At 40.9% G+C, this 25,555-nt stretch overlaps 2 protein-coding genes across 8 annotated transcripts in view; one reads left to right on the top strand and one right to left on the bottom strand.

Moving 5' to 3' along the window:
- Positions 1–454, bottom strand: part of SCYL2 (SCY1 like pseudokinase 2) — a 58,193-nt gene extending 57,739 nt beyond the window's left edge. For 4 of the 5 annotated variants that reach the window (XM_066262421.1, XM_066262392.1, XM_066262459.1 and 1 more), the window contains exon 1: positions 238–454. The gene's annotated coding sequence lies outside the window, so the exon portion shown is untranslated. Of the gene's footprint in view, positions 1–136; positions 209–237 lie in introns of those variants that run through there. The other variant, XM_066262450.1, reaches the window with a different exon arrangement.
- DEPDC4 (DEP domain containing 4) lies at positions 95–25,555 on the top strand. Of its 3 annotated transcripts, none has more exons than XM_066262479.1 (9): positions 95–207; positions 1,940–2,351; positions 3,288–3,433; positions 7,708–7,894; positions 10,726–10,949; positions 11,936–12,078; positions 12,170–12,295; positions 16,216–16,294; positions 23,405–25,555. In XM_066262479.1, exons 2-9 carry the CDS (start codon positions 2,095–2,097, stop codon positions 23,578–23,580), a joined length of 1,338 nt encoding a protein of 445 aa, XP_066118576.1. In that variant the 5' UTR covers positions 95–207; positions 1,940–2,094; the 3' UTR covers positions 23,581–25,555. The 3 variants fall into 3 exon arrangements, with proteins under 3 accessions (XP_066118576.1, XP_066118567.1, XP_066118584.1); XM_066262470.1 differs by lacking the exon at positions 95–207 and adding an exon at positions 522–713; XM_066262487.1 differs by lacking the exons at positions 95–207; positions 1,940–2,351 and adding an exon at positions 578–713.

Here is a 25,555-nt window from a genome sequence, read left to right as displayed (position 1 = left end):
GGCCTCTTGGATCCGCTCCTCAGGGCTCACTGCTCCTGGAGCTCGGCTCCGCGCGGGCGCCCACCGCCCCGCCAGCCCGGCCCTCGGCCTGTCACCTAGCAACAGTCGCCAGCACTAGGGCTGTCTGGAGGCCTACCCCGGCGAGGGTCCTTCCCCCTTCCCTCCGCGCCGGCCTTGGACGCCCAGCCGGGAGCGCGACAGTGAGAGGTCAGTCGGCGCCCTGGGGCAGGCACTCACCTCTCCCTCTCTCCTCCCGGGAGGGGCGGTGCTGGGGCACGTTTCCCCCGCCCCGCCGAACGCCCCCTGGTTGCTCCGGCTCAGCTTCAGCGTCCAGCGGAAGCTGCCGGCTCACTCCATAGCCTCCTCCTCCAACCGCGCGGCCTCACGGGCTGGAGCCGGAGGAGGGAAGGGACCGGGGAGGGGAGGGACTGGGGAGGAAGAGTGAGGGAGGGGGAAGAACGAAAGACCGGCCGGCCAGGGCATTACGTCACTTCCTGCTGGTTCGGAAGGGGCGGGGCTAGAGCTTCCCTGGCTCGGAGGGTCCGTTGGAGGCGGGGTCACTGACCCGGGAAGGGCTGCGGTAGATCTCATGGCGGTTCTTTTGACTCCCCGGTTCCGTCGCCTCGGCAGCCAGAGCGAACTTCCGGGCCCAGGTTGGAGTGGGTCAAGTTTCGTGAGCCGTAGAGGTGGCTTCTACCGGAAAAGGAGGACAGGTAACCTATATCCTAACCAAATACGTGCCGAAAGGGAGGGCAGCTGAGGGGAGCGGTGGTTTGGCTGTGCGCCTCCGGCTTCGGGGGCCCGCTCCTCTCTGGTCCCGCTCCTTCCCTTGCGGCGCACCTGGCCTCCTTGGTCCTGGACTAAGAACCGCGATTTGGGCTTTGGCGAACTCCTTTCCTCGGGAAGTCCAGGAAAGCAGTGCTTTTCAAACCTTATTGTGCACACGAGTCATTTGGGGATTTTGTTAAAATGCAATTTGGAATCAGGATTAGTCTGGTACTCTGCGTTTCTCCTGAGTGCCCAGATTATGCCAATGCTGTTGTTCTACAGGCTACACTTAGAACTACAAGGAGTTGGAGTTTTATATGGCAAGTTCATTGAGCACTAGGGCCATTTCTTCTAGCCTACTTGTATAATAGTGATGCTTTATTCACTGTGCCTACGTGGGACAATCTTAGTAAATATAAATATATAGTTATTATGGTTTACAGAAGATGGGGAGAGTAGAAACTGATGACAATGGCAGTGGATATGCCATGTAAAAAGCATAAAGTTGCCTGACCAGGCAGTGGCGCAGTGGATAGAACCTCGGACTGGGATGTGGAGGACCCAGGTTCAAGACCCCGAGGTCGCCAGCTTGAGTACGGGCTCATCTGGTTTGAGAAAAAGCTCACCTGCTTGGACCCAAGGTCGCTGGCTTGAACAAGGGGTTACTCCGTCTGCTGAAGGCCCACGGTCAAAGCTCATATGAGAAAGCAATCAATGTACAACTAAAGTGTCGCAGTGTGCAACGAAAAACTAATGATTGGTGCTTCTCATCTCTCTGTTCCTGTCTGTCTGTCCCTGTCTATCCCTCTGACTCTCTCTCTGTCTCTGTAAAACAAAACAAAACAAACAAACAAAAAAACATATGCCTGACCTGTGGTGGTGCAGTGGCTAAAGCGTCGCTAAAGCGTCAACCTGGAATACTTAGGTTGCCTGGTCAAGGCACATATGGAAGTTGATGCTTCCTGCTCCTCCCCCTGTTCTATCTCTTTCCTCTCTCTCTCTCTCCTCTCTCTCTCCTCTCTCTCTAAAAGTGAATCAATAAAACTTAAAAAAAATAGAAAAATAAAAAGCATAAAGTTGTCAAAACTGAAAACCTTAAAATATTTTTGTGTAATCTAAGTATGTGTTGGCTAGAAACACTCTGGTTTTGTTTTTGTTTTTGTTTTTTCAGGATGTTCTGGTCCTTTTCAAGCTACTCAGCTATGGGACGGTATTATTCACTCCCTTCAGACTCAAGTGGAAATAAAAAGAAGGAGGCATCATTTGCGAACATACAAAGATTGTTTTATTGGTTCTGATGCTGTTGATGTAGTATTAAGTCATCTTATGCAAAATATGTGCCTAAGCAGTAATGATATCTCTCGTCTTAAAGGAGTTCGTCTTTGCCAAGTTCTAATGAACCATAAAGTATTTGAACCAGTAGGAGTGAAGCTATTCAAAAATGAGAAGGAATTAGAATTTGAAGATTCAAACAATAGTCTCTACAGGTTTATAGGCAATAAATCATCTTACGGTTTTTGTGAAAGAAAAAAGGGTACTGAGAATGGGTTAGCAGATAAAGTAAATGCAAAGGAATCTTTAAGGTTAGTGTTAATCAATATCCTGTAAGGTATTGTGTTTATATTCTGGCAAAACAGTTGTCATTGAGCTAAATTTGAATGTCATACTTACAGTTTTATTTTTTTCAGAAGTCAATAAAAGGAATAGCCATGTAAAATTAATCCATTTCAGCATTTGTTCTAAAACCATTGTAGAGTATATTATCTCAAATTTTTTCAGAATTTATACCAGGGAAAATTATATACTGTCATGAATTGTGTGCTTTCTGAATTTGGAAACTGACTTAACCAAAGAAAAAAAAGAAAAGATTTCCTGGAAACTCAGAGCAAAAATTTTTCATCATAGCAACAATGTTCACCTTATCATTAGCATATATTCATTCTCTTTATTTACAATCCTACTTTGTCCTCTTTTGATGATATTCTGTTATCTAATAACTTTATTACTTGTGTCTTTTATTATAATGCCTGAAATTGTTTTTCTTTTTTTATTTTCTTTCTTTATTTTGTATTTTTCTGAAGTGAGAAGCAGGGAGGCAGAGAAACATACTCCCGCATGTGCCTGATGGGGATCCACCTGGCAAGCCCACCAGGGGGTGATGCTCTGTTGCAACCGGAGCCATTTTAACACCCGAGGCAGAGGCCATGGAGCCATCCTCAGTGCCTGGGCCAACTTTGCTCCAATGGAGCCTTGGCTGTGGGAGGGGAAGAGAGAGAGAGAGAGAGAAAAGAGAGGGGGAAGGGTGGAGAAGCAGATGGGCGCTTCTCCTGTGTGCCCTGACTGGGAATTGAACACGGGGTTTCCACACGCCGTGCTGATGCTCTATCGCTGAGCCAACTGACCAGGGCCCTTTCTTTTTTTGAAATAGGGAATGTATGAGTAAGTCCAATAAGTTAAAATGTATATTTGAAATTCTGGTCCTGTATATAATGAAAAAATTTACATATTATTTCTTACAGACCAGAAGATGAAATGATTGCAAATCCTCTAGCACAAGAGATTGGTGAGGAAAGACTTAAGGAACTTATTCATACAATGTGTGGGAATCTGGCTTTACCTCCAAATATCACAGTTGACAAACCTATTTACCCGCTTTCAAAAGAAGGTAATTTGTTTTCATTATTTTTTTTTCAGAACTTTGTAAGGAAGGACAGTCTTTTTTTTTTCTTTTAGATTTTATTTATTGATTTTACAGCGAGAAAGGAAAGAGAGATGTGGGGGAAATGAGATCAACTCATAGTTGTTTCACATTAGTTGTTCATTGATTGCTTGTCATATGTGCCGTGACCTGGCAAGCAACCACTTTTTACTGTTTCCAAGAACTTATTTTCAGATATAATAAAAGTAGTGTGTTTGGTGTATTGACTCGCTATTCTCTTCCCTGTAAGAGTTTCCTCCTGTGTAGTGATTACATAAGACAAGACGTGAGGCAATTTAGATCCAATAACATTTAGTTTATTTTTTGTAACAGCCACGACAGGATTAACTGGAAGTTCTGTAGTCCAGAAACAATATATAGACTTACTAGCAGTCCTTATTATTTATAGTCCAATACCATTTTCTAATGAACATATCCCCTGTCCATTGTATACACCCCTCCCAAACATCTCCCTGCCATTTGCCTTTCAGAATGAACTTTCTAAGTGACCTGTCAGTTTACTCCTCTTGACTATTTACTTCATCTTCTTGTTTTCTCCTTAATATGTCACTAACAGTGGAAAGAAGAGCCCCCCATACCCAAGGCAATCAAGGGGGATACAGTTCATGAATGGTTACACCCTTCACTGCATTTAGTCAAACCATGATAGAAGCAAGACAAACATGATTTGCATGCTGGAGGAGCAAAGGCTGTCAGCACTGGTTAGGATCAGTGTGATAAGGGAAATAGAGCAGACCAGAGAAAGGATGTGGAGTGAGAAGAGGGGCCAGGAGAAAACTCTAAGGAAAACTATAACATAGAGGATAGGCAGAAGAAGAGGAGCCATCTGAAGGACAGTTTTTATCTGCTACAAATGAACAAATGACTTGTCTCATCAATTTCCATGAGAATCTCTAGAAATTCCTAACTAAAAATGGGTGTAATTACTCAAAGATGCCAATAAAAACGACTTCCCCTTTTTGGAAAGTGCTAAGCAATAAGCAATTTGATATGCATTTTATATTTATTGTGTATAATTTAACAATGGGGTAAAACTCCATTTATAGTTGGGGAAACTAAGACTTGGATAAATAAATAAATAAGACAGTAGGGCCTGATCAGACAGTGGAGCAGTGGATAGAGTGTGGACCAGGGATGTTGAGGACCCAGATTTGAATCTCTGAGGTCTCCGGCTTGAGCGTGGGGTCACTGGCTTGAGTGTGGGATCATAGACATGACCCCATGGTCACTGGTTTGAGTCCGGGGTCGCTGGCTTGAGCAAGGGGTCACTGGCTCAGCTGGAGCTGCCCAGAGGCTCAAGGCATGTATGAGAAAGCAGTCAATGAACAACTGAAGTGCAGCAACTATGAGTTGATGTTTCTCTTCTCTCTCCCTTCATGTCTCTGTCCCTGTCTCTGTCTCTCACTAAAAATAACAAATAAATAAATAAGACAATACAGAAGGAAAGCTTGCATTTTTATGTTCTTAAAAAAAATTTTTTTAATTTTTGTCTTTTTTATACATGTACAAAATGTAAAACATTTAAATGACCCTATAGATTTTGTTACTAAAAAATAACAGTTGCCTATCCTTCTCCTCTCACCCATTACCAACTCCTCGGTGACAGCCATTTACCACTCATATGTCATTTCAGTTTGGGATACATCTGTTACTTTTTCCACAAAGGATAGTCTCTTCCCTTCCTCACATCTGTCTCCCAAGCACTTTAACTCTTATACTTTATGCTCTTATACTCTTTTATGTCTAATATACTATCTAATAAAAAATATTAGGAGAAATATATGTAGGTTTAAGACTATTTCATTTTTCAGCCAGAGAGAGACAAGAAGGGAGAGAGAGACATCAATTTGTGTTCTACTTGTTTATGCACTCATTGGTTGATTCTTGTACATCTCCTGACTGGGGATCTAACCACAGCCTCAGTGTATCGGGATGATGCTCTGAGCTACCCAGTCAGGGGCAAGTGTTTGGTTTTGATGCTCTTGCAGAATAGTCTTTTTTCCACTTTTGAACTTATTCATAATACATCACATGTACTTCTTGGTGACTTGATCAAATTTGCCTTCACCCCTTTCATATTGTACCTATCTTTGCCTCCTTACTTAGGATGTGGCTACTGAAGGCCCACTAAGTTTTATGTCATTTTTAAAATTGATTTGGGGTAGAAAGAGAGAGAGAAATACCAATTTATAGTTATACATAATAATGCATTTATGCATTCATTGGTTGATTCTTGTATGTGCCCTGATGGGGCATCAAACTCACAACCTTGGCATATGAGGACAAACCTCTAAACAACTGAGCTACCCAGCCATGGTCTATGTTTTTTTGTTTTTTAGCAAAAGAGAGAAAGAGACAGACAGGAAGGGAGAGAGATGAGAAGCTTCAACTCATAGTTGTGGCACCTTAGTTTACAACTGGTTCATTGATTGCTTTCTCGTATGTGCCTTGACCATGGGGCTCCAGCTGAATCAGTGACCTTGGGCTTGAGCCAGCAACCTTTGGGCTCAAGCCAGCAACCATGGGGTCATGTCTATGATCCCATACTCAAGGCGACAACCCGCTCTCAAGCTGGTGAGCTCGCACTTAAGCTGAATGAGCCCATACTCAAGCTGGCAGCCTCAGGGTTTCCAACCTGGGTCCTCAGTGTCCCAGGCTGACACTCTATGCACTGTACCACCACCTGGTCAGGCAGGGCCTAGGGTTTTTTTGTTTTTGTTTTTTCAGTGACAGAGAGAGAGTCAGAGGGATAGATAGGGACAGACAGACAGGAACGGAAAGAGATGAGAAGTGTCAATCATTAGTTTTTTGTTGCAACACCTTAGTTCATTGATTGCTTTCTCATATGTGCCTTGACCATGGGGCTGCAGCAGACTGAGTAACCCCTTCCTCGAGCCAGCGACCTTGGGCCCAAGCTGGTGAGCTTTGCTCAAACCAGATGAACCTGCGCTCAAGCTGGCAACCTCGGGGTTTTGAACCTGGGTCCTCCACATCCCAGTCTGACGCCCTATCCACTGCGCCACCGCCCGGTTAGGCATGGGCCTAGGTATTTTTATAGCACCTGGTTCAGTGCTGTGCCGAAAGGTTGGTATTGACAAATGCAGACTGATTGCTTAGAGGTGATTTATAATCTCAAGTCTTGTCTAAAAGATTGTTAATTCGATTTATTTTTGGCTAATAACTTAAAGATAGCAAACTCAGATGACTTTAGGAGCCAGGCAGTTCAGAGAGGAAGTGAGTACTTAATTATCAAACATATAGGGAAAAAATATACTGTTGTTTTGCTTGAAATATATGGCTCTCTCAGGCTATTTTTTCTATCTCCACTTAAAACAAAGATACAAGTACAGGGAAATCGATTTGTATCTTAGAAAACCAACAAACCAATACCATGAAAACATTAGATGACACTCAACTTCACTGGCATACAGTGGGGAGGGTGGGGTTCTTGGTGAACTGGAAATGACATGCAGAATCAAAGGGGGCCCACTGACCCGTATCGGCTGACTTTGACCAGGCATTCATTCAAGCCCAGTGTTATGAGAGCTGGTTGTTTTTTTTAAAAAAGCTTAACATAATAGAATTTTACATGTAATCTCCCATTTTTATACAGTTAATTTTATTCAAAATTCTTATAACCAAAAAATCACAGCTCAGTATTGAATTTAAACCATAGGAACTTCACCAGAGATTTACTATAGCTGTTGCTGTTATGATTTTGTTTTATTTAAAGGAAAAACAAAACATTAATTATGATATGATGATTAGGATAATGAACAACTTAACTCTTAACAGGAATGACCAGAAACCCAAGTGAAGGTTAACCTGATACTGTATTTTAATTTAAAAAATAAACTACAATTATCTGTGCTACTTTGAATAAAATTATAAATAATTTGCAGTCTCATATTCTCAAAAATATACAATTAATTTATTAGCGTGATCAGCAATTTTTTATATTTGGAATTAACCTATTGTTGGCCTTAAAAGCTATCACATTTTAATCCACATAACCAAAACATACAATCACTATGCTCATAACTGATGTCTAAAGATCAATCCTAAAAAAAAAATTGTAATTTAGAAAATTTAAATTATCCCAGCATTAAATTAATCCCTTACATACATTAAAGTAACTTATATATTATTTAGAAATGGGAAATTTTATAATATTGGTTGAATGTACTTTCTCAATCTCATAGTGCTATTTTCTTTCTAAGCTATAGAAAATGTTTGGAAACAACAAGCATTATTACGTATGCTTCAATTGATTGACCTTCCATTCTTGGAAAATATTTTGGAGCCACCAGTTAAAACACAAAATCTTCAATTAAGTAAAGAGGAAGATCTTGTTATCTCAAATACTTGCCTAGACAGAGAAGTTATACCAAGGTTCTGTGTACCTGAGTAAGTGACCGTTTTTATTGTCAAATCATTTATAACTTAAAAGTCTTTTTACATATTTTATCTTTGGTATTTTAGGAGGTAAGAACATGTCCAAATATATAAGCAAACACCATTATTTGTTTTATGAATCACTGTGAATTTTCATTTGATCTAACAAAGAAAGTCACTGGTTATGACCTATGAGAAGATCTGGAAATTGGAATGGTTTCACTCATATGAATTCAGTCATGATTTGATAGTCATCTTCTCCCTGCACCAGCCCTGAATGTTTTCCAAAGCTCTATCAAAATGAGGATAGTGTGAGGAGCCTCTGGGACAACTTCAAGTATACCAACATTTGCATCATGGGGGTGCTGGAAGAAGAAGAGAGAGAGAGCAAGAAATTGAAAACCTATTTGAAAAACTAATGACATGCCCTAGCTGGATGGCTCGATTGGTTAGAGCATCTTCCCGAAGCCTGTAGATTGCCGGTTCAATCCCTGGTCAGGGCACACACAGGAACAGATTGATGTTCTTCTTTCTCTCTCTCTTTCCCTCCCTTTCTTCCTAAAATAAATTCATTAAAAAAATGAAAAAATTTTAAAAGAATGACAAAACTTTTCTAATCTGGTAAAGTAAATAGACATACAAGTCCAGGAAGCATGGAGAGTTCCAAACAAGTTGAACCCAAAGAGGCCCACACCAAGACACATCACAATTAAAAGGCAAAAGGTGGCCCTGGCTGGTTGGCTTAGTGGTAGAGCGTTGGCCTGGCGTGCAGGAGTCCCGGGTTTGATTCCCAGCCAGGACACACAGGAGAAGCGCCAATCTGCTTCTCCACCTCCCCTCCTTCCTCTCTGCCTCTCTCTTTCTCTCCTGCAGCCAAGGCTCCACTGGAGCAAAGTTTGCCCGGGTGCTGAGGATGGCTCTGTGGCCTCTGCCTCAGGTGCTAGAATGGCTCTGATTGCGGCAGAGTGGCGCCCCAAATGGGCAGAGCATCGCCCCCTGATGGGCATGCCGGGTGGATCCCAGTCGGGTGCATGCAGGAGTCTGTCTGACTGCCTCCCCGTTTCCAGCTTTGGAAAAATACCAAAAAAAAAGGCAAAGGTTAAAGACAGAGAATCTTAAAAGCAGAAAGAGAAAAGTGGTTAGTTACTTACAAGGCGGCTCCCATAAGACTGTCAGCTGATTTCTCAGCAGAAACTTTGCAGGCCAGAAGAAAGTAGTAAGAAATATTTAAAGTAATGAAAAGCAAGGGCCTACTATCAAATTTATCCAGCAAAGCTATCAATTAGAACTAAAGGACAGATAAAGAGCTTCCCACACAAGGAAAAGCTAAAGGAGTTTATCACCACCAAACCAGTATTATTATACATGAAATGTTGGAAGGGTCTTCTTTAAGAAGAAAAAAGCCTGACTTGTGGTGGCGCAATGGATAAAGTGTCCACCTGGAATGCTGAGGTCGCTGGTTTGAAACCCTGGGCTTGCCTGGTCAAGGCACATATGGGAGTTGATGCTTCCTGCTCCTCCCCGCTATTCTCGCTCTTTCTCTCTCTCCCTTCTCTCTAAAAATGAATTTAAAAAATTTTTAAAAAGTAAAATATATGAACAATAAAATGGTCATAAATACATATCTATCAACAGTTGAATTTAAAAAACAAAATAAATGAACATGCAGAACAGAAACAGACTTGGAGATACAGAGAATATTTTTCATTTGCCAGAGGGCAAGGGGGTTAAGGGGATGGGTGAAAATAGTGAAGGGATTAGTACAAATTGGTGGTTACAGAATAGTCACAGGTGTGTAATGTATAGCATAGGGAATATAGCTAATATTCTAATAACGATGGATGGTGTCAAATGGGGGTGAGGCTTATTAGGATGATCATATAGTATGTTATGTAACGTCTAATCACTGGGTTGTACACCTGAAACTAGTATATTGTGTGTCAACTGTGATTGAAAAATAACAAATGAGTTAAAAATAAATAAATTAATTAATTCTTTAAAAAGAAAGAAAAATAACCAGAATCCCAAGATGGTGATAAAGAGGAAAGGAAACGTTGTTAGACAATGAACTTTGTTCTGTACTCTCTTACTATTTTCTCTCATTCTGTGCACACACGTACACATACACACACGTACACGCAGTAAGTCCAAGTCGATATGTAAGATTGTATGAGAATGTGTAAAATATAAGCACTAAATAAGAAGTCAAAATAGAAGGGACATACTATTAAGGGGAATTATAATAAATACTAACCTACCACAACATGACCTGAGGGTTGGGAATGTGGCAGATGAGAAGGGGATGAAAGGCCTTTCAGAGGCATCACTGTAGGAAGAGAGGAGCGAAAGGATCCTAAATTTCTTGTCTTATTGGAGTGTCATGAGAAGAAAGGGAATACAGTGTGTTGTAGGGTAAACAGTGCATCTTGTTGGGGAAAGATGTGGCAGCTTATTTTCAAATAATAATAGAATCATATGCACCTAATATAGTGGGAAAAGGGAGGGAAACCATGAGTGAAGAGGAGCAGTACAGATGAACATCTCCGAACAAAATCTAACAAAATTAGAAATAAAGAATGAAAAGGTGGCCAAAAAATATTTTAACTCCTTGAAAATAAATATATAGCAAGATATGGCAGAATATGGTGAGGATAAAAAGCTCTTCTCTCTTTACTCTTTCATCCTGCAAAATTTATTGAAACGATTCTATGAAATATAGTTTCTTCCTTCCTTAGATTTGGTTAAATGTAAGCTAAATTTGATTATGCTTTATCAAACAGTACTTTAAGTAGTAAGTGGAAATATTAACCATTGATTTATATTGTTTCCTATTTTTCCTCCAGGGTTGATAACTGGCTTTATGCAGCAATTGAATGTTTGGAATATTTTCCTGACCAGTTCATAGTTTCAGTTAGTCAGCAGTTAGCACAAAATACAAATGAAGAGACAAGATTGAGCATACAGAAGAAGATACTCTTTGATATCATAGTAAAATATACTCAAGAGAGAGATTGCCTGTTGACTGATGAGTATTTTGATATTCATTCAGGAATTATTGAACTTATAGGTAAGAGATGATGTTTAAACTTTAATGTTTTACATAAAACATTTTAAAAGATACACGTTGAAGAAAATGTCATATTATTTGAGTATAACATTTTAATCTTTTTCTTCTATATTGTCAAGGTACTGTATGAAGTCTTTTTTCACTTTACTAATGTCTGCCATGTGAATTGTACTATCAAATTTAACTAATGTACTAAGGACATTAGATTTAAGGTAATTATGTCACAGAGACATTCTAAGAAACAAATTTTGATATAGTACAGGATTAGAAAACTGAGATATTTGGTGACCTCTTAGCAAGATAAAAATTGACATAATATCGTGTCACTTTTTTAGTGGCCATGTAATTCCATGTTAAAACAAAATACTGTTTGATAATGCTGGATGTAGTTACAAGGTTTTTGGCATAGTTGCAGAATTATATAGATATTTTCGTTTATGTTTGAAATATTTCATAGCAAAAACTTTTAAGTAGTTAAAAATAACAATCCATAAACCAAATACAACATCTTAGCATTTTGTGTGTGTGTGTGTGTTTTTCTGAAGCTAGAAACAGGGAGAGACAGTCAGACTCCCGCATGCGCCCGACTCGGATCCACCTGGCACGGGTGGGCGAAGCTCTGCCCACCAGGGGGCGATGCTCTGCCCCTCCGGGGCGTCGCTCTGCCGCTACCAGAGCCACTCTAGCGCCTGGGGCAGAGGCCAAGGAGCCATCCCCAGCGCCCAGGCCATCTTTGCTCCAATGGAGCCTTGGCTGCGGGAGGGGAAGAGAGAGACAGAGAGGAAGGAGGGGGGGTGGAGAAGCAAATGGGCGCTTCTCCTATGTGCTCTGGCCAGGAATTGAACCCGGGTCCCCCGCACGCCAGGCCGATGTTCTACCGCTGAGCCAACCGGCCAGGGCCCATCTTAGCATTTTAATTGACTACTAAGGATCATAATCTCCACTTTTTGTCCCGTGCTTTGTTTTCTTTGTAACCCATATAACAGAAAATGAGAAAAGCACAGAAGCCCTTGAAGCAATACAATTATATCTAAGATTCTTGTTGCCCAACATCAAAGAAGAATTGCGACGGCTACTTACTTTTATGGCTATTGCATCAGAACCTAATGCCTACAAGTTACAAAAACAGGTTAAAAAATATTGCAATAACAATTGTACAATTTTCTGCTACTTTTTCCTTTTAAATACCATTTAAGCTATGTTAATCTTTCTGTTTACAGTATGATAACAAAACGGTGATCCTGAAAACTCTTGCCAAAGCAGTTTTGCAAACCAAATCATTATCAAAAGTACAGGCAGAACAGCTCATCGGGTTTCTCCTGGAATATCACTCTGAGCTCTTCAAGGTATCTCTGGCATTTTGCCCAGGCACATTTATTACTCAGCTATTTCTGTTAAGCAAAAAGGCAAATAATTCACTTAATAAATAATTTATTGAGTACCTGTAATGTGCAAAGTTTGAAAGAAGGCTGTCTTCTCCTACTGACTAAAGAGAAGAAAAAAGACTTAATACTGATATTTGAAAATATATTAATGCCTTCAACCCATTTCTGGTGTGTTACTGTGTCCCAGGCCACTGTTTTAATTAGGTGCTGAGAATACATGAGCAAACAAAACACAAAGATGCAGACCCTTGAGGTGATTACATTCAGGTGAGGCTTACAGATGATTAAAAAAAAATACAATTGTCAGGTCATATCATTTGATAAAAGGCAATGAGTGCAATAGAAAAAAGAAAACAAGCAGGTTTAGAGGGTTTATTGGTGCTAGGGTGGGGATGATTGGGAGCTTATAGTATGAAATAGGGTGGCCAAGATTGGGATCAATGAGGAAGCAAAGTTTGAGCAAAGACTGAAAGAGGGACCGGGAGTCAATCAAATGACTATAGAGGGAATCATGGTTTTGGAGAGAGAAAGCAGTTCCTAGGGAGAGGCCCTGGGGGTGATGCGGGCATGAGTGCTGAGGAACAGAAAGGAAGTGGTGAGCAGAGGTGAGGTAGTATGAGATCAGAGAGGTGCTGGCCCTTGTAGGCCATTGTGAAGACATTGTTCCTCTTTGGAATAAAATGTGAAACCAGCCTGACCAGGCGGTGGCACAGTGGATAGAGCGTTGGACTGGGATGCGGAGGACCCAGATTCGAGACCCCGAGCTCGCTAGCTTGGGCGCAGGCTCATCTAGTTTGAGCAAGGCTCACCAGCTTGGACCCAGGGTCACTGGCTTGAGCAGGGGGTTACTTGATCTGCTGTAGCCCCATGGTCGGGGCACATATGAGAGGGCAATCAATGAACAACTAAGGTGTCCCAACAAGAGACTGATGATTGATGCTTCTCATCTCTCTCCGTTCCTGTCTTTCTGTCCCTATCTGTCCCTCTCTCTGACTCTCTCTGACTCTCTCTCTCTGTAAAAAGAAATAAAATAAAATAAAAATTTTAAAAATGGGAAACCACTGGAGGTTTGAGCATAACAGTGGCCTGATTTGACTGATGTTTATAAAGATAACTGTGGCTGCCCTGACCCAGTAGCTCAGTTGGTTAGAACGTCATCCTGAAGCACAGAGGTTTCCCGTTTGATCCCCAGTCAGAGCACATAGAGGAACAGATCAATGTTCCTGTCTTTCTCTCTCCCCCTCCCTCTCTCTCTAAAATCAATCAATAAAAAAATTTGTTTAAATAACTGTGGCTCTTGTATTGAGAATAGATTGTTGAGGAGCGAGGTGAGAAGCAGGAACACATTTTAGGAGGCTGTTATAATCTGGGCAAAAGATACAGTGACTGAAACAGGGGTAGCAATAGAGTTAGTGAAATGTGGTCAGATTCTTATCAGATTTTAAAAATATATCAAGAAAAAGATTGCTTTTTAGCCTCACTACTGTATTTTGTACTGATAGTGGTACTTTTAGTGGTATTTCTCCAAAGCCTTTACAAAGAATTGTTACCTTCAATTTTTTTTATTTTGCTTAAAAATATTTTATGTCATAAGAAATATATTGGTTCACATTTTGTAACAATTCTGTCAACTTTCACTGAAGTTGCTTTTCCATTATTTTTAGAGAAAAAGGTGGTACTAAGACCAGCCAATAGAGACAATACTGGTTTTATGAATTTTGAATAAAATATATTCTGAAAACTCCTTTGTAAGTCAGCTGTTAGGTATTCTGTACCTACTTTTTCTTTTTATCAAAAAATACAATAAATGGAAGTTAGGGAGCCAGGCTACATAAATGTTTAATTCTATAGTCACTAAACTAGAATTTATGTATATAGTTCCTTTGTAAAATAGGTCTCAGCTCTCAGCAGGAATTAGAGCATATCCTCTCCCCTCTTCCTTACCAGTTAGCCTTTCCACTTCCTCTTTCTGTCCCTGCCTTCTCTGGATAAATGAATTCTACTCTTTCCTACACATGGCCAAGAAATTAGAAACAATTTTTCATTTTTTACCTACCCTTCATGTCAGACCTAGCAGTGTCATAATAAAACACTGGTTTAAATTCTGTATCAGGCCACAAAAGGGAGAAAAGTAATTGACATAGGCTGGAGAAAATGGGAATGTGGGATTCGGGAAGCAGGAAAAGCCACTTGGATGACTGGTTCCTGGAGATTGTAGGTTGAACTATTTTAGGGAGGCTGAGATGGGGGTATTTATGATAGGGGCTCTCAAACATGCCAAGTTTCTTCCTGTTACAGGGCTTTTCCTATCTGGAACTACTACTATCTGGAACGTTCTTCTCCAGAATCTTCTTATAGGCCACTCCTTCACATCTGTTTAGGCCTCTGTTTACAATGTTACTCTCTCAGAGAGAAGCCCCTCCCAATTAAAATGGCTATCCATCTTCACTCTAGTCTGTTACCTGGCTTTATGCTTTCTTAATAGTTTGAATCACTACTTGAAATTATATTCTGTGTTTGCTGATTTTTTTTTTTTTTTTTTTTTTTTTTTGTATTTTTCTCAAGTTGGAAACAGGGAGGCAGTCAGACAGACTCCCGCATGCACCCAACCGGGATCCACCCGGCACACCCACCAGGGGGCGATGCTCTGCCCATCCGGGGCATTGCTCTGTTGCAACCAGAGCCATTCTAGCTCTTGAGGCAGAGGCCATAGAGTCATCCTCAGCGCCCAGGCCAACTTTGCTCCAGTGGAGCCTTGGCTGTGGGAGGGGAAGAGAGAGACAGAGAGGAAGGAGAAGGGGAGGAGTGAAGAAGCAGATGGGCGCTTCTCCTGTGTGCCCTGGCCAGGAATTGAACCCAGGACTCCTGCATGCCAGGCCGACTCTCTACCACTTATGTTTGCTAATTTTTTAAATTTGTCTTTCTCTTCTATGAGAATGTAAATTCCAAGAGTTCAGAAACCTGATCTATTTATTTATCACCTAGAACAGTATCTGGAACATGGCAATCACTCACTAAATTTTTATTGAATGACAGAATGAATGAATGGAAACAGCTTCATGACTTGTAGTCTGGGACTACCTTTGTATAACCAAAGCTGGGAAAGCAGCATTTATTTATTTATTTATATTTATTTTTTTAGCATTTATTTTAATGTAATAATATTTATTCCATGTTAGAACTATTATTTACATATAGACCGTGTAATTACAGTGTTAGATTATGTAGATCAGTGCTATTATGGAACCACAAATCATTTTTTTTGTTGTTTTTTGTTGTTGTTTTTTACAGAGACAGAGTCAGAGAGAGGGATAGACAGGGACAGACAGACAGGAATGGAGAGATAAGAAGCATTAATCACTAGTTTTTCATTGCGCATTGCAACACTTTAGTTGTTCATTGATTGCCTTCTCATATGTGCCTTGACCGCGGGCCTTCAGCAGACCGAGTAACCCCTTGCTTGAGCCAGCAACCTTGGGTCCAAGCTGGTGAGCTTTTTCTCAAACCAGATAAGCCTGTGCTCAAGCTGGCGACCTTGGGGTCTCGAACCTGGGTCCTATGCATCCCAGCCCAATGCTCTATCCACTACGCCACTGCCTGGTCAAGCTCACAAATCATTTTTTATAGGAAAACAGACTAGTGACTGGTTAACCTAGTTTCAGGTATAATTCACACATAAAAGTAGAAAATAGAATTTTAAAGAAATTTCAAGTATTCATACTTTCACAGAGGCCAGGCCTTCTGCTACCCACCTCTTCTCCCCAACTGGAATTTTCTTCCCCTGCTCATTGGTCAAAAATATTCATTTTGTTCTATGTTGGATTCCTGGCTAGAAAAAAATATTTATATAAAATATTTGAAAATACCTGTTTTATTTGTAGACACCAGTTACTTTACTAGACCTGGTTAGTAAGAAACTGAAGAAGCTTCTACATGGAGAAGATCCAGATGCCACATCAGGTATTGATTCAGATTTGTCCCTTCTTTATCAGAGACTGTTGTAAGCCAAATAAGTTGGATGGAAGCCAAGGGTGAATGTGGAATAAATGTATAATGTTATAAAAGGTGGTTTTTTAATATCTCCCAATCAAGCTCTTCTCTAGTTCTTTTTGGAAGCTGTTTATTAGATTACCTTTAAAAAGGTGAACGCTTTCTGTCTCACAGTGTCTCACAGTGTGCTCCCAAGTCTCACTTCCCCTCCAGCTCGTTACCTGCACACCGCTTCCCTGCTTGTACACTCTCTGTTCTCTCTGCTTCTGGCTCTCACCCTTTTCCTGTTGCTTTTCATTCTCTCTCCCTTTCCCCCTCTCTTTTAGGAAGGACCAAGTTTTATGGAGAAGGAGCCTGACTCACAGTGAATAAACTCCATAATTCTTTTCATTAAGTGTCTTGTGACAATTGATCTGATTCCTCAAGTTAGAATTTCATTAAACTAGAAAGTAGTTTTAATATAAATGTCCTGTGAAACACAAACTAGCATGATTGATACAGCCATGGGTACCAGGGCCAAATTGTCTGAGCAAGTCATTTAACCCCTTTATGCCTCAGCAGCCTCCCCTACAAATTGGAAGTAATAAATCAATTACCTCTTAGAGTAGTTGTTAAATATTTATAATTTATATTATAAACAGTATAAATATTCAAGTTATTTATTATTTAAATACAAAATACTATTAACGTTTAATATTAGTTGACACTAATATTGAGCCGTACTATGTATCAGACGCTGTGCTGAGCGCTAACATGGATGTATGAAATTATTTATCCTGTCAGTAATCTATGTAAGTACTATTATTGTCCCATTTTATATATAAAGTAACCAAAGCTTAGAGAGTAACTTGGCAACTAGAAAAGTAGGTAACATTTTTTTTCTTTAAAAAGCATTTCCTAAAGCATTACTAATGTATAGAAAAATATTCATAGAGTAGAGTATACATTTATTTGCCTGATTTACTTGTAATTTCATAGCTAATATATGCTATTTTCTCTAATGCCATTCTTATAACACAGGGCATATGGCAGCAGATACGTTACCACATGCATCCTGTTTGTTTGATGTAATTATACAATGATGCTAAGTATTTTGAACCTAATATCAGGAATCCTTTATAATTAATTTGATCTCATCTAACTTCAAAAGAAACTGCATTTGGCTGCCATTACTATATTAGCTTTTCACATTCAATTTTCCAATACTTTTGGCTTTACAGGAAAATGGAGGGATTGCAGGCATTTTAATATTTGCATTCAACCTTCATTCAACCATATTCTATTAAGGGAGTGCTTTGAACAGTGCCATGTGCTGTTAGCTGAGATTTTTCTCTAAATAGCTTAAGTATTTTGTCTCTTCCTGAAATCTGTCCCTCATTCAGTAAAACTGTTACACTATGTATACAACTTCATGAAATTTTTTTTGTATTTTTTTGTATTTTTCTGAAGCTGGAAACAGGGAGAGACAGTCAGACAGACTCCCGCATGACCGGGATCCACCCGGCACGTCCACCAGGGGCGAGGCTCTTTCCCACCAGGGGGTGATGCTCTGCCCTTCCGGGGCGTTGCTCTGTCGTGACCAGAGCCACTCCAGCGCCTAGGGCAGAGGCCAAGGAGCCATCCCCAGCGCCCGGGCCATTTTTGCTCCAATGGAGCCTCGGCTGCAGGAGGGGAAGAGAGAGGCAGAGAAGAAGGAGAGGGGGAGGGGTGGAGAAGCAGATGGGCACTTCTCCTGTGTGCCCTGGCCGGGAATCGAACCTGGGACTCCTGCACGCCAGGCCGACTCTCTACCACTGAGCCAACCGGCCAGGGCCTAACTTCATGAATTTTTAAGTCATCTCTATGTTTTGTGCTGTATGCTCACTCCTTGTACTTGAATGGATTATCAAGTAATTGATGATTTGATATTCATGTGTTGCTATAAAGTGCTCCTAATAACAAATATTCATTCAGTTATTCACCTAACATTTTTTTGGATGTTTATTATGTGTCAGACTTTGTAAGCACCAAAAAATACTAAGATGTATAAGATAATGCCTCTGCTTGCAATAAGCTTATTTTCCAATGTTCAAAGTAACTACCATATAGATGTGTAATAGATATTTGTTGGATAAATGAAGTCAGTGAAAGAATTGATGCATGAGAGAGACAACTATTATAAAGCAATCAGAATAAAATATAATAGAGGTATATTCATGCCAGAGGAGGTTATGGAAGGCTGGAGAAGGAGAATTACCTGATCTCATTTGAGGGGATCAGGCTAGGCTTATGGGAGAAGTAAAGCTTAGTTGGAGTCTGAAAGAATTAGTAAATGTCAGCTAAACCAAAAAAATAGTGAAGGAGAGGTAATTCTGGACAGAAGGAACATTGTGAGCAAAAATAGGTAAGTGCTAGACATAGCCAGGAATTGAAACTAGAGAAATAGATAGATGTCAGATTATGATGGGCCTTATTTAGCAACCAAGGAATTCCCTAGGCATTTGGGAGATTTTGAAAGATATTTTTGAGAAAGTGATATGGGTAGATTTATATTTTATGTAGAGTATGCTTAGCAGCAGTTTGGAGAAAAGATTGACCAGGGGGACTGGACGCAGGATTCTTAATTAGGAGACTACAAGTGGTCCAACTGGGAAAGGATGTAGGCCTGGCCTGTGGCAGAGGCCAGAGGGATGAAGAGGAAAGAACAAGTTTGGGAGATATTTAGAAAGTCAGATTGGCAACACTTGGTTGTATCTGGGGGTCAAGGGAGAAAGGTGACTCAAAGATGACTCTCAAGTTTCCAGCTGGGTTAACTGCCACCAATTCAGATAGAAAAACAGGCAAAGGAACAGGTGTAGGGAAATGACTGAATCTTTTTTGCGCTTCTGATTCGTGTGGGACAACCTGGTCAAGATGTTTAACAGGGAAGCTGGCTGTGCAATATTGAAGCTTAGGGGAGATATAGGAGCTAAAACTTAATATCTGGGAGCATGTGAAAATTGAGGTCGTTCAGGGACACTAATCATCAAGAGGTAAGTACTTAGGAATCTATGAATGAGACAAAAATGAAATGTTGGGAGGAAAATTAGGTAAAGTTGTGCACATAAACCAAAGGAAACATCATTTTAAGAATGATTTCGTGTGGCAGAAGGTTAGGACTGCCACTGACTATCTGGATCCAACTAGAAAGAGTGATTCAGTAGCTGGAGAGGTAAAAGCCGGGTTGCAGTGGGACAAAAAAGAATGAATGGGCCCTGGCCGGTTGGCTCAGTGGTAGAGCGTCGGCCTGGCGTGCAGAATTCCCAGGTTCAATTCCCGGCCAGGGCACACAGGAGAAGCGCCCATCTGCTTCTCCACCCCTCCCCCTCTCCTTCCTCTTTGTCTCTCTCTTCCCCTCCCGCAGCGAGGCTCCATTCGAGCAAAGATGGCCCAGGCGCTGGGGATGGCTCCTTGGCCTCTGCCCCAGGCGCTAGAGTGGCTCTGGTCGCAACAGAGCGACACCCCGGAGGGGCAGAGCATCGCCCCCCTGGTGGGCGTGCCGGGTGGATCCCGGTCGGGCGCATGCGGGAGTCTGTCTGACTGTCTCTCCCCGTTTCCAGCTTCAGAAAAAAAAAAAAAAAGAATGAATGGATAAGGATACTAAAGAGTGATATGATAAGTGGAAAAGACAAACTGAGCAATTGCTGGTAAAGTACTAAGTCACCACACAGATCTGAGCACACTGACCTGCTAAGAGGAAGATCACAGAAGAAAAGAGATATTGAAGAAAGAAAGAAAGATGCCTGTTGGAGCCGGGTCCTGGAGGAGACAGGAAGAAATGTGTTCAAGGGCCTAGGACCAGGGGTTTGTTTGGAACAGGAGACGGGGTAGTGGAGTGAAGTTGACAATGTGTGTGAGTGTAAATAAGTGTCTTGGTCCAAGGCAGTAAGTTGAGGGGAATCATTAAGTGATGAATTTACAGTGTGTCCGTAAAGTCATGGTGCACTTTTGACCGGTCACAGGAAAGCAACAAAAGACGATAGAAATGTGAAATCTGCACCAAATAAAAGGAAAACTCTCCCAGTTTCATACCTATTCAGTGCAATTCGATGTGGCTCACGCACAGATTTTTTAGGGCTCCTTAGGTAGCTATCCCATATAGCCTCTACAGACTCATCACTGACTGATGGCCTACCAGAACAGGGTTTCTCCACCAAACTGCCGGTTTCCTTCAACTGCTTATCCCACCAAGTAACGTTATTCCTATGTGGTGGCGCTTCGTTATAAACACGCCGATATTCACATTGCACTTTGGTCACGGATTCAAATTTAGCGAGCCACAGAACACACTGAACTTTCCTCTGTACCGTCCACATCTTGACTGGCATGGCTGTGGGCTGCTCTGCTGTATACATGGTGTTAAATCATCATCTGTGCATGCGCACATGCTGCCACATCATCCTATAGAAACTGGGAGGGTTTTCCTTTTATTTGGTGCAGATTTCACATTTCTATCGTCTTTTGTTGCTTTCTTGTGACTGCTCAAAAGTGCACCATGACTCTAAGGACACACTGTATTTTCCTTGACGAATAGGAGAAGACCGTAGAGGCTGTAGGGAGACCATTGAATAGATGACAGGAGAATAGTTTGAAATAGATGGTTGGGGAATGGGAAAAGCCATTGAGAAAAGACAAATAAGTAGATTGATGAGCACACAGATGAAGGAGTTTATATATTTTAGTGGTGCCAATTTGGACAGGATGATTTTGCTCAGCAGCACTTACTGGAATGTTGGAATGGAAAGGTTAGATTTAGCATTGATTAAGATCTGGGATTTGTGCCTGACCAGGCAGTGGCGCAGTGGATAGAGTGTTGGACTGGGATGTGGAGGACCCAGGTTCAAGACCTTGAGGTCCCAGCTTGAGCACAAGCTCATCTGGTTTGAAGAAGGCTCACCAGCTTGAGCCCAAGGTCGCTGGCTCGAGCAAGGGGTCACTCAGTCTGCTGTAGCCCCTGGTCAAGGCATACATGAGAAATCAGTCAATGAACAACTAAGGAACCACATCTGGGATTTGCTTTTTAGGTGTTGCAAAAAAATTACAGTGCAGCAGAATTGATGGCACACATTAATGAAAAGTGATTTTAGTGATCAGGTCTGTGTTTGACTATATGTGAAAGAAGAGATGTTGAGCAAAGAAAAGTGGCACATCAGGATTCAATGCCCTGAGGTTGATGGACATTGTACCAGAAGTAAAGGCAGTGTGGCATGGTGGTAAAGATCCCAAGCCCTGGAAGTAGACAGTCCTGGGTTCAGAACCTACCTCAGCCACTTGCAAGCCAGCCATATATAGTTCAAGCTTTTGTTTCTTTATCAATAAGGTAGGGCTGATAACAATACCTACACACCTATACCTTAGGACTAAAGATTTAATGAGAGAAAATACAAAAAGTGTGGCAGATAAGTACTGATTATAAGCTATTATTATTTGAAAGACAGTAGATAAATTCTGAATACAGTGTTACCTGCCAGAGTTTTTTCAGAGGCAGTGCAATACCAGGGCATCACATAGATGTGTTTAAGTGAAGGCCATTGCAGTGAAGATAGGCAGAACCCTCATATTAACAGGCTTTGGGGTATCAAAGGTTCCGCTGAGAATTGCTTTGGTGTGTGTAAAGGCTGGGTGCCTTCATCTACAGGTCAGCATAGGAAGAGGCTTGATTGACTGCACGTGCAAAGATAGCTCACAGAGAAGTGTTGAAAACATTGCTCATGTTCATGAAATTATTTGTTCATGTTTTGAACATGCCTCTGATGGGGTTCAGAACACACTGCCCCCAAATATGGCACTTGGCATATTGACTATCTTGAGCTGAAGCAGTTTGAGAAAATGGCAAAAGCAGGCAGGTCATTCTGACCTCCTCCCCTTGCGCTTCTTGTCAGAAACAGGCCAGAAAACTGCATGTGGGAAGTGCATTTCTCAGAAGAAAGGAACATGCTTATTTTTTCTTGTGATGTTCCTTGTCTTGTTTTCCAAGACAAAGGGACTGTGGGACTTCCAGAAGAATCTGAACAAACAGGCCTTGCTAAGTTTCCCCCACTTTATTACAGTTACACATTCTTTATTCTGTCCTTATCCTCCATGACTGTGCACTTTTCATTAAACATGGCAGAAAAATACACAGGTCCAACCACTTCTTCAGGTCTTCCTTTCTTTTGAAAACTCCCTGGTTATATAAAACTTATATTATATTTTATTTATTTATTTATTTATTTATTTATTTATTTATTATTAAGGGGAGGAGGGGATGAAAGAGACAGACTCCCACATGCAGCCCAACTGGGATCCTGGGATCCACATGGCAAGCCCCCTACAGGACAATGCTCTGCTCATCTCGGGCCTGTTGCTCAGTTGCTCAGCACCACAGCTAATTTTAGCACCTGACGCGGAGGCCACAGAGCCATCCTCAGAGCCATCCTCAGCACCCGGGGCCAACTCACTCTGACCAGTTGTGTCATGGCTGCAGGAGGGGAAGAGAGAGAAAGAGAGAAGATGAAGGGGGAGGAGTGTAGAAACAGATGGTCGCTTCTCCTGTGTGCCTGGACTGGGAATCCAACCCAGGACATCTACATGCCTGGTGGATGCTCTACCACTGAGCCAATGGGCTAGAAAATTTATGTTTTTAAATAAATTTGTATGCTTTGCTCCTGCTTTGTCAGTTTAGTTTAGAGAACAGCCAGGGACCCAATGAGGGTCAAGGAAAACTTTTTTCCTACCCAACACTTTCAATTTATGAGCTGTCACTTAAATTCCTAATGCATTCCTCTTGAAACTTGGATAGTAGTTCCTCACTTTTCTTATACTGCATGGGGTGCTTTCGGAAATCAAATAAAATAATATGTATAAAATAAAACTGTGTTTTACTAAGTACAGAGCACTTGTAAAGCTACAGTATTATTATAGTATTATTACTCTGAAGCAAAAAAATTTAGCATAATAAGTAAAATTATCTACCATATTTTGGAAAAAAATAAGTCTGACATAAGGCCAGTTTGGTTAAGTACATTTTGGGTTTTGTTTTTTGTTTTTTTAACTTGCTTTTCCTATTGTATTTTTTTTAAGGCTTCACATTTTGCCAACGCCTGACTTACAAGGAATTTGAAAAACAAAAGGAAAGGACGATTCAATATCTTCAACAGTTGGCTCTTGAGATTAATAGTAACCCCAGCATCTCTTTGAAACAAAGAAAGAAATTAATTAAGGAATTTCAAAAGCACCATCCAGAAGCTTTGCAGTAACATTTCTGTGGCAGAAAACTACAATTTGTCAATGTAAACGAATGTCTGGTGATTTTCTCAGACTGCCATACTTGCACTTCAGGAACAGGAGAGTGTCCACGCTTAAAAGTGCAATCATGCTTCAGATGTCAAGGAAGGTGGTCCAAGGCACTGATGACCACTATAAAATAAACAAGTCCTGCAATCATGCTTCAGATGTCAAGGAAGGTGGTCCAAGGCACTGATGACCACTATAAAATAAACAAGTCCTGCAATCATGCTTCAGATGTCAAGGAAGGTGGTCCAAGGCACTGATGACCACTATAAAATAAACAAGTCCTGCAATCATGCTTCAGATGTCAAGGAAGGTGGTCCAAGGCACTGATGACCACTATAAAGTAAACAAGTCCTGGGGATGTAATTCACAACATGGCAATTATAGTTAGTAATACTGTGTTATATATTTGAACATTGCATTTTAAATCTTTTTTTTAAATATTAGGGATTTTTTAACTTTAAAAGGGATTATAAATTCATGTATGCTGATTTACTTAATTATTATGCTGCTAAAGTCAGATATGGTACATTGAATATCTTTAGAAATTTTTTTCCACAGAAAAGGCACATTTCATACATGAGTCCTCTGAAGAAAACATTCACTTTCCTTAGGATGTGTTATTTGTAAGCTACTCCCTTAGGCTACTGTAATTTAAACATTGGGAATCATCTATATGCAGTAAGACTTAGTAGATTTTTAAAAGCCACAGATTTAAAATTCATGAATATCTAAAACCACAATTTTGCCTTCTCTAATTCTTTAGTCCATAGAGTATTTTGTGACTTTCTTCTTTCTTCCCTCCTTCCCTCCCTTCTGTCTCTCTCTTAATTGGAGGAGTTGTGGGGGGGGAGAGTCTCCTTATTAGGAAAGTTCCCGTTCTAATGTTCTGCCTTAAGTCAGTCAGGTGGGGGATTCCTCCATCACTAGGAATGGTTGTCACTTAGAGAAGTGCATCAAGTCAGTGGTCCCCAACCTTTTTTGGGCCATGGACTGGTTTAATGTCAGACCGGCCTTTAGAGTGGGACAGATAAATGTATCATGTGACCGAGACAAGCATCAAGAGTGAGTCTTAGACCAGGGGTCCCCAAACTTTTTACACAGGGGGCCAGTTCACTGTCCCTCAGACCATTGGAGGGCCAGACTATAAAAAAACTGAACAAATTCCTATGCACACTGCACATATTTTATTTTAAAGTAAAAAAATAAAATGGGAACAAATACAATATTTAAAATAAAGAACGAGTAAATTTAAATCAACAAACTGACCGGTATTTCAGTGGGAACTATGGGCCTGCTTTTGGCTAATGAGATGGTCAATTTCCAGTTCCATATTTGTCACTGCTAGCCATAACAAGTGATATGATGAGCTTCCGGAGCCATGACACTTGTGTCCCGCGTCACCGGAAGTAGTACTGTATGTGAGCAATGCCGCACTTTGCAGCCTGTGCTCCTCTCACTGACCACCAGTGAAAGAGGTGCCCCTTTCAGAAGTGCGGCGGGGGCTGAATAAAAGTGTCGGGGCTATGTGCGGCCCCGGGGGCCGTAGTTTGGGGACCCCTGTCTTAGACAGATGTAACAGAGGGAATCTGGTCATTTTTTAAAAATAAAACATCATTCAGACTTAAATATAAATAAAACAGAAATAATGTAAGTTATTTATTCCTTCTCTGTGGACCAGTACTGGTCTGCAGCCCAGGGATTGGGGACCACTGCATTAAGTATATTACCATGTCCTTGGATCTGCTGATTGGGAGATTATATACTGCTCACAAAAATTATGGGATATTTCAAAATGAATATGAAGTGATAAAATATACCCTAAATTTTGTGAGCAGTGTATATAACCTTTTTAAATTGAATTTATTGGAGTGATACTGGTTAACAAAATTATAGAGATTTCAGATATACAACACATCATCTATATACTGTATTTTGTGT

The sequence above is a fragment of the Saccopteryx bilineata genome, chromosome 1 (genome assembly GCF_036850765.1).
Source record: "Saccopteryx bilineata isolate mSacBil1 chromosome 1, mSacBil1_pri_phased_curated, whole genome shotgun sequence".
Lineage (NCBI taxonomy): Eukaryota > Metazoa > Chordata > Mammalia > Chiroptera > Emballonuridae > Saccopteryx > Saccopteryx bilineata.
Note: the sequence above shows the minus strand (reverse complement) of the source record. Positions and strands in the feature narration are given on the sequence as shown.

Excerpts from the sequence above, each read along its gene's own strand:
- DEPDC4 (XM_066262470.1), top strand. The coding sequence starts at position 590 with ATGGCGGTTCTTTTGACTCCCCGGTTCCGTCGCCTCGGCAGCCAGAGC. Across the intron at positions 2,352-3,287 it reads AATGCAAAGGAATCTTTAAG|ACCAGAAGATGAAATGATTG; the intron begins GTTAGTGTTAAT and ends TATTTCTTACAG. Across the intron at positions 12,079-12,169 it reads CCTACAAGTTACAAAAACAG|TATGATAACAAAACGGTGAT; the intron begins GTTAAAAAATAT and ends TTCTGTTTACAG.